This window comes from Ochotona curzoniae, unplaced genomic scaffold, assembly GCF_017591425.1.
Source record: "Ochotona curzoniae isolate NIBS_2020 unplaced genomic scaffold, NIBS_Ocur_1.0 contig_43, whole genome shotgun sequence".
Taxonomy (NCBI): domain Eukaryota; kingdom Metazoa; phylum Chordata; class Mammalia; order Lagomorpha; family Ochotonidae; genus Ochotona; species Ochotona curzoniae.
Genome location: NW_024466218.1, coordinates 29,755,363 through 29,773,140, shown reverse-complemented (window position 1 = coordinate 29,773,140; position 17,778 = coordinate 29,755,363). Strand labels below are relative to the sequence as shown.

At 42.5% G+C, this 17,778-nt stretch overlaps 2 protein-coding genes across 10 annotated transcripts in view; one reads left to right on the top strand and one right to left on the bottom strand.

Moving 5' to 3' along the window:
- RELCH (RAB11 binding and LisH domain, coiled-coil and HEAT repeat containing) overlaps window positions 1-1,724 on the bottom strand; it is a 101,288-nt gene extending 99,564 nt beyond the window's left edge. For 5 of the 9 annotated variants that reach the window (XM_040985075.1, XM_040985077.1, XM_040985082.1 and 2 more), the window contains exon 1: window positions 946-1,724. In XM_040985075.1, the coding sequence (XP_040841009.1) occupies window positions 946-1,471 (526 nt within the window). In that variant the 5' untranslated portion in view covers window positions 1,472-1,724. The remainder of the gene's footprint in view (window positions 1-945) is intronic. The other 4 variants (XM_040985078.1, XM_040985081.1, XM_040985083.1 and 1 more) reach the window with 1 other exon arrangement.
- A 219-nt stretch (window positions 1,725-1,943) lies between these two features.
- PIGN (phosphatidylinositol glycan anchor biosynthesis class N) overlaps window positions 1,944-17,778 on the top strand; it is a 93,861-nt gene continuing 78,026 nt past the window's right edge. Inside the window, exons 1-6 of the mRNA XM_040985074.1 lie at window positions 1,944-2,061; window positions 10,510-10,750; window positions 12,923-13,044; window positions 13,473-13,571; window positions 15,569-15,675; window positions 17,653-17,777. Of these exons, the coding sequence (XP_040841008.1) occupies window positions 10,530-10,750; window positions 12,923-13,044; window positions 13,473-13,571; window positions 15,569-15,675; window positions 17,653-17,777 (674 nt within the window). The 5' untranslated portion in view covers window positions 1,944-2,061; window positions 10,510-10,529. The remainder of the gene's footprint in view (window positions 2,062-10,509; window positions 10,751-12,922; window positions 13,045-13,472; window positions 13,572-15,568; window positions 15,676-17,652; window position 17,778) is intronic.

Sequence of the window (17,778 nt, the reverse complement as noted above, 5' to 3'; positions counted from 1 at the left end):
CCCTTTGCACTTCCATGACACGTTTGACAATTTTACTGGTCTCATTCAAAGGCAGAGAGGAAAAAATGAACTAAACGGCTGCTTCAAAATTAATGGTTACCAAACCCAACTGGTCTCTTCCAGCACATTGAGGCATCTCATACCCCCAGGAAGACTCACACCAAGCTGCATGCCAAAAGGAGACATTGGAGATCCTCAAGTTGGTACGACAAGGCTTTTGAATACTAAGGAACACATACAAACATGTGGATGGGGCAATTACTTCATACTGTTAGAAGTCCGTATGTCAGGGCACACAGTGGATGCCCAAAGCCCTTCCCAGATGGGGACAGCGCTGCAGGCAGAACCTGTCTGGCTGGCTCCTGGCATTTCCCGTCATGGTGAAAGGAAATGAAGGCATTGCAACTGAATCACATCGATTTTATTTGAACAGATCAAACGCTGTGCAGCGAAAACCTCCCAGTTCTGGAGGAGAAATCCGTCTCAGAGACAAAGGGTCTTACGTGCATTTGACTTTGCAGAGAGAGGGCGGGCAAGCCAGAGCAGCCAGGTCGCCTGTTCTGTCTCTGTCCTGACTTTGAATCAGAGAGAATTACTGCGGGCAATTTCAGGGAGGCAATTTCCTGGTACTGTGATTCAGAGGCTGGAGAATAACAAAAAGGCTTGCAGCCAGAGCCAGTTTTCGAGAGAGACTTCTGGAGACAGCCAGCAGCCTGGAAACTATCAAGATGTGTATAGATAAGGACAGCGATAAGGCAGCCCAGCACCGGCCAAGCGCCGAGGCAGACACAGCAATCACTGCGGAGCGCGCCTCTCGCCACCGCCCCCAGACAGCCTCCCCACCCGACCCCCACACACACCCTAGACTCGGCACCCGCCCGCTAGTACCCCTGTTCCCACCGGAACTCCTTCCAATCCTGTCAGTGACAGGCTGCGTCCACTTACTGAGCTGTCCCCCGCCCGACGCGGTGCTGGGTTCCCGGCCTCCCGCGCCTCCGACACCGGCTGCTCCAGGGATCCCCGGCGCCCCCAGACCCGGCGGGGTCCCACTCTGCCTCTCGAAGTTGCCTGGGTTGGAGAAGTAGTCGCGCAGCCGGGGCAGCTCGCGGCCGCTCTCCAACAGCTCCGTGTGCAGCTCCAGGGCCGTCAGCAAGTACTGATCGCGCAGCAGCTGAGCCGCGATCGCGTCAATGGACAGCCGCGCCGGGGTCTCCCCGGAGCCCCCCAGGGCTGCCGCCGCCGCCGCCTCCCCAGGGAGCCCCGGCCGTACACTGCTCCCCAAGGCCACGGGATCCTGAGGCGACAGCGAGCCCGCAGAGCCGGGATCCAGGCCACCTCCGGCACCTAGCCGAAGCCCTGCCCGCCGCTCCTCGCTGGCCGCCACCTCCTCGTCGTCCTCGTCTGAATCGCTGAGGAAGGGATTCACACCGCCACCACCACTGCCACCACCTCCCGGCGCCATCGCCGCCATTTTATCCTGTCAGGATGGTGGGCGCCTCCCTGACTGGCGCTGACAGGCCGCAGCCTGAATCCACTCCTGGACTCAGTGGACACGGCGCACCTCCACAGCCCCGGCCTGGCCACTCCCGCCTCCACACTTAGACAGCAGGCTCAGGCTCGAGGGCACGAAGCACGGATGCTGCAGCACAGAAGCTCCACAGCCGCTGCTGCACCAGCAGCCGAGCTCTGCAGGCGTCTTCCTGGTCTCCAGTATCGCGAGATCTCGCGCCGGCCCTGACCTAGCCCCGCCTTCCCGCCACGCCCCTGCACCTGTTCCCAGCGCCCCGGTAAAGATTGAAGGACCCGCTCTCCGCTCAAAAGGGAAACCCCGCCCCCAGCTCCTCTGTGATTGGCTGGACTTGCTGGGAGCAGGAACGGGAGGGGGCTGGCCCGGGGGCTCTCGCGATAGCAGCTGGGGCCTGACCGGTGTCGGGGGCGTTTCGAGGTGCAGGTACCCATGCGGTGGTGGACTGGAGGTCCCCTCTCGGGAGGAGGAGGACCCTGGCCGTTGGGGAGTGCTGCCCGCGCGCCGAGGAGGCCTCGTTCGCGAGATCCGGGCAGGTAAAGGCCAGGGACTGATGCGGCCGCTGGGAGGGTGGCCACGAGTCCGGGCCGCGCCGCTCCCTGGAGTCCGCCGCCTGGACCTTCTCGGCCGCGGACGGGCGCTTGCCCCGCCCTGGGCTCACGTGCCCGCGCGCCCGGAAGGGAGGCTGGCGACCTGGGGAGAGCCCTCTGGGATCGGCCGTGGTGCTGTGTAGGGTTGGGTGCGAGGTGCGGGGAACAAGCTGGGAATGGAGCAGCGAGGCTGTGAGCTCCCCGACCTGGACAGCTCCCGGCGCTCCGTCAGCACTTCAAAGCCATCAGTTCACCTGTAGACAGGGAAGACTGAAGTCCTTACAAGTTCCATGAGCTGGTTAAGTCACCTCCCCGAAGGCACTGCCATCCTTGTTGCATCCCTAAGACCATTCTGTTTTTTCAAACCCTGCAGACTTTGTCGTTGGGCCATCTAAACTAGGATCAAAGTTTTGTTTTGCAAGACAACTATTTTAAAAGATGCTTTACGGAGTTTTGGTTCTCACTATCGACCAGTAGTAGCACGTAAAGTTGGAAGATTCATATGTTTATCCTTCTTTCCAAAAGACTCGCTTATTTGAAAATCAGAGTTACCAGGAAAGAGGGAGAGACAGCGCGAATGAGATCTTCCGTGCACTGGTTTACTCCCCTGTGTGGCTTCAAGGGTCATGGCCCAAGCCAGGAGCCTAGAGCTCCATCTGCCCCCCCATGTGGGTGGTTGGAGCCCCAGGACTTGGGTCATCTCTGCTGCTTTTCCCAGGCCGTTAGTAGGGAGCTGGCTGGGAAGTGAAGCAGGTGGAACACTGTGGGTGGGTTAATGCACCATCACAGTGCCAGGCCCACTGTTTATCTTTTATGTCATGCCTTGGTTACAATCTGAAGCGTACTAGGAATGTTTGACAATGAACAATGCTCAAGTCTTTCTGATTGCTTCTGTTTTCGTCACACACGCATTGCCACCTTTGCACTTTCACCGTTTCTTACGGTGCAGCTACTAATAATCACACACAAAAATAGGCAATCGTAATCATGAGTCTCAAGGAGGCTCTGTATTAATTGAGTCACTAAATTATCTCATTTAGCCCTGTGGAAAAATAGAGCATTCTTATATAACCCTAGGTCAGCTTGTTGATTTACTTGTAGAAGTATGTCAACAGGTAAGTGGAGGCTTTAATTTCAGCTTGCACTGGCTCAGTAAACTAAAATTTCATTTGAACGAGGCCTTGGGAGTTTTGTTTTTGCTAGAAATTCTTTAAAATGGCCTTTGTACCAAAAATGTAAAGTATTTTGTATGTGACATTAGCATCTGAGGATCTAATGACAAAAATTTTTCTGTGCTATTATTGAAGAAAAGCTCCAAAAAAAAAATAGGGAAGTAGTATCAAAATGGCCAATACTATATCCTATTATGTATTTCTTAGCAAAGAAAGTTGCCAGTCCTTATTTTGGTTGAGTTTGCTGGCGAGATTAAAAATGGAGCCAATTTCCTGAATGGAGGGTGAGTGACAGCATGATGATGCATGGTTATGGAAGACAGTTCAGAAATCTGTTGTTGGGGCTCCTAGGAAGGACTGCTTTTTCAGGAAGAAGTGCATCCCAACCCCATCAAGTATGTATTGTGTGAGGCCTTGAGACTATGGGTGGCTCTCAGCCTCCCTGGCACGCCTGCTACAGGATAGGGAAGAGCTCACGGTTGGGAAGGTTCTTCTCACTGTGCCCGACATGTGCTATGTACTAGTTCCTGTGGCAATTTTTTTTTTCTTATAAGGTTTATCTGAAAAGCAGAGTTAGAGTGAGAGAAACAGATCTTCCGCCCAGGGTTGGGCAAACGCCAAGCCTGGCCCAGAACTCCATTTGGGAGTCTCAGGTGGTACAGGGGCCCAAGTACCTGGGCCATTGCCAGGGCACTCACTGGAGCAGAGTAGCCAAATGCTTGAACCAATGCCCAAATGGGATGCCAGCCTCACAAGTGGTAGTTTAACCTGCCAGTGCCGATGGTCAGTTCTTAAGACCATTTGGTAGGTTCTTAAAAAATGAATGTCAATTGTTGCAGTAGCTAAAGACTGGAAAAACTATTAAGTCATCAGGCTGAAGGAGGATGTGTCTGAATTATACCACCTGCATGGAGAATACATTAAAAATGTTTTCTCACACTTATATAAGGTTGGCTGCTCAAGTTCTTAGAGGCTGACCTCCCATCAAAGCTGCGGCTTCCTCCTCATTCCTCCCCTGGGGACTTGTCTCTGTGAGCTTGTAGGCCCATAACAAATCAGCTGACCAGTCTTCCCTACCCTCCACAGTACTGAGGTTTAGTTATTAATTAAAGATGGAGAAGAAGCAGCAGATGCTAGAATATTTATTGCCGATCTGTATTTATTATTGATTGTGTTGAGGAAGTTTCCTTTCTACCTGGCAAGATTTGCATGAATCTAGGACATTAGCTCTAACGTTTCATCTTAGCAACAAGGACAGCCATTGAAGTTTGTACATTAGAAGTGAAAACATAACAGGTGTTCTTCTCCCAAGCACATCAAACATGGTGTTTAAGATATTACTTTTGGCTTTTATAAAAATGTTTTTTAAGGATTTTATGTATTTGAAAGTCACAGCAAGAGAGAGAGAGAAAGATCTTCGTTCTTACAGTTCACTCCCCAGACAGCCATAATGACCAGGCCGGGCTGAAGCCAGGAAGCTGGCGTCTTTTCTGGGCCTTTCCTGGGGTGGCGTGTGCCCAAGCCTTTGGGGTTTACTCTGCTGCTTTTCGCATGCTATTAGCAGGAGCTGGGTTGTATGTGCCAGGACTCCTGCCCAGGTGGGATGTCGGCAGTGCAGGTGCTGGCTTTACACGCTCTGCCACAGTGCGGATTTGGCTGTAGTAATCTTAACATCAGCACAGGTAATATTCTGAATACAAGTTTAAAGTTTTAGTAATAGCGAAAGTAATTCTGTGTGTGTGACGTAAATGCACCATGGTTATAAGATCACTTTTATTGGTATATGGGTATATCTTTAACATTTTGATAGTTTTGCATTTAATTTGGAGGTTTGCAAACAAACCATGGCAAGATTTTCTTTTATTAAACCTGAATGAAATTTTAATATCTTTTAAGAGAACCATTGCTTACAATGTTATTATACATGTTTTTATACATGTGCTTGGCAATAATAAGATATGTAATATGTGAATGTTATTATTTTGTAATGAGTGCAATTTTATGTATATTAAGTTAACTTAAGCGTAAAAGATGAAGATACTTGTTTCTGAAGTATGCTGAACCTTAACTGATCTTATTCCAGAAGAAAAAATATAAATGAGGCGACCTCTAGTGACTGTAATGTGTATTGCACTTACCTTTGAAGTTTTGAATCATTTATTTATCTAGCAAATCTTTGAGTCTTTAATTTTTTTAAATTTTCTTTTTAATATTTTTTACATAGTTGAGAGGGCTGCCTGCCCATGTGGTCCTGCAGTTGGGGTGGGAGGGTCAAGTATGGAGGAAGGCGAGTGGAATAAATGTTTTAGTTATCTTTTCTCCTGTGTCCACAGGGGAGGAGAGGGCAGGACCACTCAGGGATGGGAGAGGGTCTTTCGATGACACCTTAGAGACCCCCATGTGGGGAAGAGTGTTCCAAGGGTGATGTTAGCTGAGTAGTGTTGCTAGTTCTGAGTGTCTTTGGCTTTGTTGTCCCAGGGTTGAGAAAATCTTTTCCAAAGTCTGTTGGTTGACAAAGTCCACATTGGCACATCTGCAGATCCTGGAACATGCTGCAAAGTTCGGCCAGCAGAATTGTCTGGCCTGTTCTGTGTTCTGTCCTCCGAAAAGGCAGTTGACATTCTCCTCTCCTGGTTTTTGTTTTCGATGACACTGGCTGGGCCTAGAGAAAAGCGACTGAGTGTGGATTGTTCTTGTTAAGACCTACTGATTTTCACGGTGACCGCCCAGCTTGCAATAAATCTCTGGAACATCATTTTATTGAGTTACAAAGGAAATACCCTGTGCCTTTTTCCCGCACCAGTAGTTGCCATCATATCTTGCCAAGTTAAAGGCTGCCAGATTCTCAACAAGAAATCTGTAAGTCATTCTTTACTGCAGTCTTCACGGAAGGTCTGCTCAGCTTCTTCCATAGTGTAAGTTGATCATTGACTTCCTTCTGTTAGCTTCCACTGTGTCAATTTATGGTCATCACCAATAATATCTTCCTTGGCCTACATTGCTTTACTTAGTTTTCTAACAATCTCTGTGGTTCATCTCTTTGGCTACTGTATTTCCATTTTTTCTGTTTAACCAGTGTAATATGTATTAGCATATACTCTGGCAAAATGTTCAATGTTTGCTTTATTTATTTAGTTTGTTTTTTTAAAGGCTTATTTATTTGAAAAGGAGAAAATTAGAGAGAGAGTGAGCAAGCATGCACTTCTTCCTGTTGATTTACTCCACAAATGAGGGCAACGGCCAAGTCACAGCCGGGGTCCTGGAACTCCATTCCGGTCTGCAGTGGATGGTGGGGACCCAATTACCGGGGTTGTCTTCTGCTGCTTTCCCGGGAATACAAGCAGGGAGTTAGATTAAAAGTAGAGCAGCCAGTGCTCGAACAGGTGCTCACAGAGGAGCAGGCTGGGTTTTTTTTTTTTCCTTAAAAAATATTTTTTCAGATGATGGTTAAGTCTGAAAAGAACATCCATAATGTAAATACTGTCGGATTTCTTTGGCATCATGTTTTGTAAGATAACACTAACTGACCTAACACAAATACCATTCAAACAAAGCTGTTTGCAAGGGAATGTCACGTGCCATAAAGACAACTACAACAGGTGTCTTCCTGACTTGCTCACCATGCGTGTGCTAGCTTTGAGAGCATCATTAAGGGTATCTTCAGCACAAAAATGCAGTTGGGTGAGCCTCTAATAGGGGCAATAGTCCTTTTCACTGAGGTTTGTATGTACTCTCTATAAAAGAGTGAGAAGTATCTTATGTCGGAAGACAAAGTAGCAAGTCATGGAGAACTAGAAATGGGAAATGTGCATATCCCAGTGGCCGGCTGGGAAATCAGAATGGACAGGCACGTAAAGTGTTCTAATAGGACGGTCCACTGAGAACATTAATGCTCATTCCAGAACTTTCAGATTTGGAGCAGCAGCTAATCCTACATTTTAAGTAGAGCTTTTTGTTTCATTCTGAAGAATCTGAACCTTTAGTTCTGTAGAAAGGATTGTATTTAAGGAAATGAAAATGGTTTAACATTCATGTGGTTAATTTAGCATTTCTGTTCATTAAATTATTTTTCTTGGTGAACAAATAACAAAGTGATTTCTCAGTTTGAAATCTTGGTGTTTAGAATATTGTCTTCCTCGGTGCCTCCTTCTGTGTTCATAGTTAGCTTGGTAAGCTATGTCTATTTGGTATAATAGCTTTTCCTTAGGAAGCCTTTGGCATAAGCAAAGAAGAGAAATATGTGTTGGTGAATTATTTAATTTATCTTTAGGGGGATCATATCCAATGGAGAAACTTGTTTCTATTTTCAGTATGTCAAACTAAGTAAATGTACCTGCACCTAATATAAAAGACCTAAAAAATGTAGCACACCAAAAATACATGTGAGTTTAATCACATCGATACTTTTAGTATCAAACACTTGGGAAAAAAAAGCTTTTCAGTAGTTATCAATATGAGAATTGTTTTCACACATAGAATAAAGTATAACATTGAATGATATGTGGGAAGATTTTTTCAGTAGAAATACTAGTGTTTATTCAATAAATAATAATAAAAAAGAATGGTTAGAAATGTGTGCCTTGGGCCCAGCGCCGTGGCGCAGTGGCTAAGGTCCTCGCCTTGCACGCCTGGGATCCCATATGGGCGCCGGTTCTATCCCAGCAGCCCTGCTTCCCTTCCAGCTCCCTGCCTGTGGCCCTGGAGAGCAGTTGAGGATGGCCCAAAGCTTTGGGACCCTGCACCTGCGTGGGAGACCCGGAAGAGGCTCCTGGCTTCGGATCGGCATAGTATTGGCCGATGCGCTCACTTGGGGAGTGAATCGTTGGACGGAAGATCTTCTTCTCTGTCTCTCCTCTCTGTATATCTGCCTTTCCAATAAATAAATAATAAAAATAAATCTTTAAAAAAAATGTGTGCCTCTACAGAAATGGGGATGAGAGCAGGTGTCGGCCTAACGTGTGGTGCTGGTCGGAGCACCTGCATCCCATGTCAGAGTACCTGGATTCAAGCTTTGCTCCCAGATCCAACTTTCTGATAATGTGCTCCGTGAGAAGCAGCAGGTGAAGGCTTACATAGTTGGATCCTTGCCACCCCCATGGGAGATCTGGGTTGAGCTCTTGGATCCTGTCATTGGGGTGTGTGTGTGTGTGTGTGTGTGTGTGTGTGTGTGTATTTGCCTTTCAAAGTTTTAAAACTATTAAGGTGGAAAGGGTAAAAATTATAAGAAATAAATTAAGGAGATTTCCTTCCAGGAGTTAGAGCTACAGGTGATTATTTTTTATTTTCATTTTTTTCCACAGGGGTGTGGGAAGGATGTGCAGATGTTGATCATGTAATTCCTTAATTGTTTCAACTTTTGTGTGGTTGAAAAATTCTTAAAAAAAAAAAAAGCAAGGGGAAGGCAAATGGCTATACTTTTAGTTTGAAGTTGAACTATTTTCTTGGGGCTGGTATCGTAGTATACTGAGTTAAAACACAAATGGCATGTGGTGTGGAAGCCAGTTCAGGTCCTGGCTGTGCCACTTCCAGTCCAGCTTCCTGCTAATACCCCTGGAAAAGCAACAGAAGATGGCCTGAGCGCTTGGGCCCCTCCCTCTCCACATGGGAGAACCACACGCAGTTCCAGGATGTGGCCTGGCCCAGGCTGCTACGGCCACCTGGGGAGTGAATCAGAATGGAAGCTTTCTCTGCAGCTTTCCTTCTTGCTCTGTAACTCTGTCTTTCAAAATACCAGAGTGATTTGCAAAATTTGGGAGAAGAAGCAAAACCACCAACAATGCTAGTACAGGTAAAAGTCCAGCAGAGCAGGTTATAAACTAGCAATGTATTTTACCTTAGTATCGAGAAGGACATTAGGCTGCTGCTTGCTGTATATTGAAGCTCATATATACTAGAGAAGAAGGAATCATTTATTCTGAGCATTGTACTAACTACTGAATTTTTATATTTTGTGAAATACCATTAATATTTCGTTGACTGATTCAGCAAAAGCAAATGGCCCCTAATCTGACCTTTTGTTCTCTTAGTTTTTCTTTTTTCTGCTGTGCTTGTCTTTAATAAGTGCTTTTCAGTGTTTCTGTTATTTTTGCAGAGTATTTTGCCAAGTTTTCTCTCCATGTGTGATTCTTAATGCCAAGAAATATAAGATGTGTCTGTGGTCAGTATTATTTCATCTTTGAAGTTTTAAGCCCAGGGTCAGGATGTGTGTCTTTCACGGTTCAATTATAAATTTGAGCACTTTTCTCCCACTTAACCTATAGAAAGACTCACTAACCCAAGGAAGTTGTAGGCTAATTTGAAAAATCATCCTGTAGAATATTTGATCTTGGCGATTGAATGGAATATTATCTTACAAAATTATTTGCATGTTTCACTTTGCTTATTTTTCCTTGTTCTCATGTTTGTAAACTCATGAGATCTGTGCCAATGTCGTCTTGGGAATGCGTGGTAACCCAGCTCAACCATGCGAATGCTGTGTGCACGGAGCGCCTTATGCAATGAATAAATGTAACCTTTGAAAAAATTGATTGAGGCAATTAAATTCTGAGTATGGCGGCAATTGTCATATGGGCAATCAATAATAGTATGAGTAATATTTTCTATTTTATGTAGAATTTGATTTGACTCAGCCCTAACTCATTTTAGGATTGATTCAGCTCTTTGCTTATATGTTAATTTTGATCATGTGTTAATTTTGAAAAAGATTTATTTAATTTTATTGGAAGGTCAGATATACAGAGAAGAAATCTTCCGTCCACTGATTCACTCCCCAAGAGGCCACAATGGATCACAGCTGAGCAGATCCAAAGCCAGGAGCCAGGAGCTTCTTCCAGGTCTCCCATGTGGGTGCAGGGATCCCATATGGGATCCTAGAGCATTGCAAGGCAAGGACTTTAGCCACTATGCAACTGCACCAGACCCTCAAATGTGAATTTTTATGAGTTTAGTTTTTGCCTTAATTATAAGTAACTTATTGGTTCTGATCACTTTTTGTGCTTGAACTTTTTTTTTCTTCCATGGAGTTTAAGCAATATTTTTTTTAGATATTATCTACAGTAAAGGTGTTTATTGTTACCACAATAAATGATAATGAAATAATCAGGTACATTTGGAATATCTGTCCAATCTACATATACTATTCAAAATAATGTAAAATACAAATGATTTCATTAAGCCTTACCCTGGTTTAATTTTGTGCCCTCTGTCTTTTTTCTTCTCGTAGATTAAATAGTCACACTGAACATGCTGCTGTTCTTTGCTTTGGGACTGTTTGTGCATCTGGTGTTCTTCGTCTCTATCTTTGACATCTATTTTACATCCCCTCTGGTTCATGGAATGACTCCTCGGGTTACACCATTGCCGCCTCCAGCAAAAAGACTAGTGCTATTTGTCGCTGATGGGCTGCGAGCAGATGCCTTCTATGGGTTAGATGAAAATGGAAGTTCCAGAGCGCCATTTTTAAGGTAAGTGTGTCGAATGATACGGAGAGACTGAATGTTACCCTGAGCGCAGATAAATAGCAATGGGCCATTGTCTGCCACTGAGCACGGGGCAAAGAGGAGAGAGGAGGGGTGGCGGGCATTGGCCTCTGTCTCAGGATCAGCAGAAGGCCAGCTCGTGTCCTTCTAGGTGTCAGTTCCACTGCTGCGTTAGTGGATGTGATATTAATCCAAACATATGGCTGACCTGCTTGGGTAAATTGGTCCAATATTCCAAACCTGGCTCACACTCCACTTTATTTATTAATTTTGTCAAGATTTATTTGTTTTATGGAAAGTCAGATATACAGAGAGCAGAGACAGAGAGTAAGATCTTCCATCTGTTGATTCACTTCCCAAGCGGCAACAACAGCTGGAGTTGCGCTGATCCAAAGCCGGGAGCCCAGAGCCTCTCCTGGGTCTCCCACACGAGTGCAGGGTCCCAAGGCTTTGGGCTGTCCTCTACTGCTTTCTTAGGCTGCAAGCAGGAAGCTGGATGGGAAATGGGGCTGCCAGGATTAGAACCAGCACCCATATGGGATCCTGGTGCATACAAGGTAAAGACTTTAGCAGCTAGGATATTGTGTTGGATCCGTATACCCCCACTTCATTATTTTGTTCTTAAAAAAATAAGCATACTAACTTGTAAGATAATGGCAAGCATGAATTAATGAATGATTAATTGTCTTTGGACAATATAGACTTTAAAACAAAGTATAACTGTCTATAAAAGTAGAAAGTCCTGCTAAGTTTATATTGCTAATTTAACTGTGGCTTCTGTTAACTTTTGAACAGAAATGTTTCCGTTTTAGATTTTTTGAGGCTCCTGTTAACAATTGTTCTTTTCTGGTGTTTGGCAAGTTCCCTCAGAAGTCCTTACTGACGCTGTTGTGGAAAAATCAAAACCAAGTTAAAGAGCAAATTTGTTTAAAATATGCTAATGTTTGTCATCTCCACCAGCCATTATTACCTTCTGTCCCCTCTTTGGTGTTTCTCTTCATTGTTTTTATTAATGTGTATGTGTTTATTTTTCACTGAGAGAGAGTAAGAAACACAGACAGCTGTCATCTTTCTGCTGGTTCATTCCTCATCTGCTTGCAACAGCCATGGGTTGGCCAGGCAAAGCCAAGAACCAGGGACTGCTTCCGGGTCTGGCACAGCAGTGGCAAGAGCTCAGACACAGGGCCTGCCTTTACTGCCCTTCCCAGACTGTGAGCAGGGAGCTGGCTCAGAAAAACCAGCAGCACCCGTAAGGGATGCCACCTCCACAACAACTACTCCACCTGCCATACCTCAACGCTGGCCCCTTTATTATTCTTTATAGTGCAAGTTGCATAATGGCTGGGACTGAAATGTCACTTTATCTCCAGTTCCTAGAACAAATAGGCAGCTAACAAATATTTGTTGACTGCTAGAAGAATCAATGACCTTGAATGCTACGTTCATGGTAAATTCACAGTAGTTCGTGGAAATGTATACTTGTTTGTATTAGAGGATTAAGAATTAATAAATGAACAGCAGATCAATAGAAGACTAGTAAAATGAAACCATTATAGTATGCAAAATTGTATAATATAAATTTCTACAAATAATTGAAATCTTTTGGTTATATAGTTATTAGAACTCAAATTAGTTCCTTTAAAAATTGGTAAAATTAAAATGTACAAGTTGAAAGAAAAAGCCAGAGTTACAGAGAGGCGGAGATCTTCCATCTGCCGAGTCACTGCCCAGCCACAATGGTCAGGGCTGGCCGAGGACAAAGTAAGGAGCCAAGAGTTTCTTCCAGGTCTCCCCTGTGAGGCATAGGTGCCCAGGCACTTGGGCCATCCTCTGCTGCTTTTTCCAGACTAATAGCAGGGAAGTGGAGCGTCTGGGACACAAGCTGGTACCATTCATGATGCGGCTTTACCCACTATGCCACAATATGCATCTGTTTTGTCTCAAGATTGCATGTCGTGGCTGGATGGATCTTTGTAGGCCTCGTGCATGCACAGTTGGTGGGAGGGCTGGGGATGAGCTCAGCCGGAGTTTGAACGTTCTTTTGTTTCTTAAATTTTGACTCCTTTGGTTTTGATTCCTTGTGTAATAGTCTTATCCTTTTGAAGTCTTCTGAGATGAGCTAATCACAGCGTGTGTTGCCTGTTTGTGATGTCTTAGGAATGTCATCATGCATGAAGGCAGCTGGGGGATATCTCACACGCGTGTGCCCACAGAGTCCCGGCCGGGGCATGTTGCCCTGATAGCTGGCTTTTATGAGGATGTCAGTGCAGTTGCCAAAGGTATTGTTTATTTAAACTGTTTCATTAAAGGAAAAATTTGCCACACAAATATTCCCTCTTTACCTCTTAATCATGTCACAATGTGGAAGTGTTTTGAGATATGTTGACAAGGGTTTTAGCATTTTTTTACACATGGTACCAATTTAAAGGTAAGCTTTAGTCTCATCAGCCTTTGCTATCAAAGGATTATGGTTGGATGAATCCACAGTTTTCTTAGATGACACTTTTTAAAGTTCAAAAGTGGGTCTGCATTTTTGTAATAAGTAAATTATTTTTTAAAAAGAGTGGTATGAAACATGTAATATAAAATCTATTGTTTTGTGTTTTTTCCCTCTATTTTGTTATTTCAACAATAGCTTTTTGGGGGACTAATTTAACCAAATATATATTCCTAATATTTCTTGCTTTTTTCCTTCAACTGCCTGAAGGTTGGAAGGAAAATCCTGTAGAATTTGATTCCCTTTTTAATGAGAGCAAGTACACGTGGAGCTGGGGAAGTCCAGATATCTTGCCTATGTTTGCCAAAGGTAAGAGTAATTGATTATATTTGTCAGGTAGAAAATTGATAATAAGTCAGTGTGTTCATATGTTATATTTTACTTACTATACTTACTGATTTTAAGATGTATATTTTCATCTTTCAAGCATCTCTGAGAGCTGTATATTACAGTATACGCACACATCAGGTTAATTGGCAGTGTTTTTTGCTTCTTCCTTGCCCTGATTCCCCTTCTGCATGCCCACGATGGCCGAGATTAGGCTGGGTTGAAGCTGGGAGCTGGCAACTCAATGTGCATCTCCCTTGTGGGTGACAACAACCTAATTGCCCGAGCCATCACCACTGTCTCAGGATCTGCATTAACAGGAAGGTGTAGGCAGGAGTTGGAGGTGAGCATTGAACCCTGGCATTCAATACATTCAAGCATTTTAACTGTTAGACTAAAAAACAACCATCCCTAAATGCTGAAATGTGTTATTCCTATCTTAGTGTGCTCAATGTGCTGTATATATTTTGGCACTGATACTTGGTGTTTAACATTTTGGAATTTATTAATGTATTGCATTTGGGCCTGGCACGATGCCTTAGTGGCTAAATCCTTGCCATCCATTTGCTGGGATCTCATATGGGCGCCGGATCGTGTCCTAGCTGTTTCATTTCCCATCCATCTCCCTGCCTGTGGCCTGGGAAAATAGTCAAGGACAGCCTAAAGCCTTGGGACCCTGCTCTCATGTGGAAGGTGCAGAAGAAGCTCCTGCTCCTGGCTTTGGTTTGACTCAGTTCCAGCTGTTGTGGCCACTTGGGGAGCAGCACACCAGCAGGCGGGGAGATTTTAATTTCTGTTTCTCCTTCTCTCTGTAAATCTGCCTTTCTAATAAAAATGAATAAATCTGTGAAAAAAATACATTTATTATTTTCTAAAATCAGCTGGATAAATTTCATGTTATTAAACATGTTTTATTGAAAGCAAATGAAATGAAAGATCATTTCACTTGATGGGAAGTTTTTTTTTTTAACTTGCTCAGTGATGAGTAGAAGTATAATATACTGGTGGTTGTTATGTACTTAGAAAACAAATTAATATTCAAAATTTTACATATGGCATTCATAGAATTATATTATACTGTGCAGGTAAAAAAAAAATCTCAAAATGCTTGCCTATTATACATTCCTTTCTTTGGAAACTAATCCAGCCCTTTGTGGGGGTGGCAGTAAGTGTGGATTAAATATCTACCTATGGCTTACCAAATAGCACCCCCCTTTGGGCTCCGTTGGTGGGACAAGACCAGTGCCTTCATTGGGAAGGTTCCATTTCTTACTTCTTATGGTGATCAACAAACTCATTCAGATCTTTTTACTTGGGCTGTGTGGAGTAGGATGGCTGAGCTGAACTAATGTGGTGGAGATTGTCATTTTCTCTTCCTTATGGCTGGAGGGGCCTATCCAACCCTGAAGTTCATGAAATTAACTTGATTCCTAATAATAAAATCTTTCCAAAAAAAAAGATTATTCTATTAACTTTTTCAGGTTGTTTGGCAGTAAACAATTCTATTGCCCTGATTTGAGAAATGTACACATAGTCTATGAATAAAATAAATGAAATATTTAAATTTTCTTCTTGCCTTAGGAAAATTTATACACCAGACATCTTCATCTGCTTTAGATTGTAGCATTCTTAGAATGTCACTTAATCAACATTAATCCTTGAAAGAAATAAAATTTTGGTGCTTTATTTGTTTTATTGCTTATTGGAATTAGCTGGCAATCTAATTAACTTACATGTAAAATATACATAAAATTGGAATCTGTTATTGTGAGGACAAGAAGTGGTTGAGTTTATTAAAATACATAAAATAATCTATGACAAAATAAATAAATGCTAATTATTTCCCCCCACTTTCTTTTTCCCACCATAATGCAGGGCACTTTGGAAAATTCTACTCACAGCAGTTTTTAGGTGACTCTCTTAAAGGTTGTGATCTTTGAAAAGTTTTTTCTAATTTTGTTTTTGAATTTGCTTTACAGGAGCTAGTGGAGATCATGTTTATACACATACTTATGATGCCGAAAGAGAGGATTTCGGTGCCCAGGATGCAACAAAACTGGATACCTGGGTCTTTGATAATGTTAAGGTATATTCTGTTGAGTAATTAATCTTCAAACACCAAAATTTTTTTTTAACCAATGTTAACAAAAATTTGAATCCTTAGTCAATCTTTCTTAGATTTAAAGGTATGCTCTTGCTTCTACTAATTTGCTCCCAAAAGTTCACCTAGAGGTGTTGACATTTTTACATTGTAAGTGCTGAGCTCAAGTTAGGTTCAGTTGTGCAACAAAGAAAACAATGCTTCAGAGGGCTCCCACATCAACGCCATGTTGCTGCACAGTGGGGCATGAGCACCTGGCCGCTCCACTTCTCTGTAACTGTCTTTCAAACAAATAAATAAATGTTCTGTCTCAGGAAAAATAATGACAAAGTGGAATAGTCTAGGAGAGTACAAATGGTTCCCTAATATTATGAAGACTAAGTGTCCAAAAATTCTTCTCTATCCTCAGAATATAGGTTTTATGTTCAAGATCTTTCATTATCTAAGACAGTGTTGGAGTTCCTGCCTTTAGACTCACAGTAAGGTCAATCTAAAGAACCTTCTCTCCCATTGAATTAGATTTATTCCAGAGAGCCTTAGATACACATAGCTTTCTAATTTAATTTTTACTTAAGTTTTGTTGGCCACAGCCACAAAGCTACATATACCTGCAGAATCTGTAGGTTTTAAGTTTTGAGCAATGCCATAACCTGTAGTATCCAAGGCTTTTAATCAAGAACGTGAAAATGCATGTTGGGCTGGTCACCAGGCAGGGTCTTGTGATGCATAATAAATATTTCTTGAATATAGAAATAAATGAGTGCTTTAGATATAAGCACCGAGAGAAATTACAGGATGATAGATTTAAATCTATTGAATTTTGGGGGAAAAGAAGCAAGGTGCATGTTTAAATTGTGTTTGGAATATCAGCCTTCTCAAAGCTACTAGAAATAGAACAGTAAGAGACAGCTTTGGCCTTGCAAGATTCGTGTTTCAGTTTCAAGGCTGAGTAAATAGTACTTTTTAATAGCTGAGCAATTTTTTACTAATCATGAGCAAATTACAAGTTTATGTCTAGAATTTAGCTCCATTTTAAAGAACCTGCCCTTTCCGTCCAGTTTTAAAGTTTCTTAGGGGATGAGTCAAATGCACGTGTGAGCCCGAGGGTGACATGCTGTACGAGACTAGCGACAGGCTGTGTGTCTGAAGGATGTGCTTGGCTTTTATTAGTACTTTCTCTAATAGTATCATCTGTCTCTGTTAGCATTCATAATGTTGAAAAATTACTTGAAATTCTTCAGACTTTTTTGAATAATTAAACATGTCTTTTAAAAATTAACATTCTGTGGGTAGAAATATTTATATAAGAAAGATATAAACTTTGGTGTAACCTGCTGACTTAAAATAATTTAAAGTATTTTCTGTAGATAGTTGAGTATATATGTTCATGTGTATATGAGTAAAGGGTGAGTCCTTTGACTTGGAATGGCTTCCTGAATCTATTTTATATGAAATTGATGATTTTTTAATTTTTTTCTCTGTGCATCTTTTTCCATCACATGATGTGAAAATAGACTTTAGTTGGGGCAAAAGTATGTAATGTTCTCGGTGGGAGGTTTTGATTGTATAAGGCGGTAGCAGTTGGGACAATGAAAAATGGTCTCACATTTACTATGCTTAAAAAATAATAAATCATTTTTAAAGTGTTTTGTCTGTGGTTCTTGCCAAGATCTTTCTTTAATCTACTGTGTTGGAGTAAGTTAGAGATGGAATGACAGTGTTAAAAGATTTTCATAAAATCATTATTTCCTTTTTTGTCCCAGTTATAATCATGCAAATAGTTTACTCATGATTTGATCATAGATGTCTGAGCTTAGAAAAAAAACTTTGTGTTTATAGATCTTGAGATAAATTTAAGTAACAATTTAATGTTTAGCTAAGTATAAATTTAAGTATTTTTATCAATTTTGCTTTTTAAATAAAATGAGCTAACATTTTTAATTGATTTTTTTTTATGTATAGGACTTCTTTCATGCTGCCAGAAACAATCAATCTTTGTTTTCCAAAGTAAATGAAGAAAAAATAATTTTTTTCCTGCATTTATTAGGAATAGATACAAATGGACATGCTTATCGGCCGTCTTCAAGG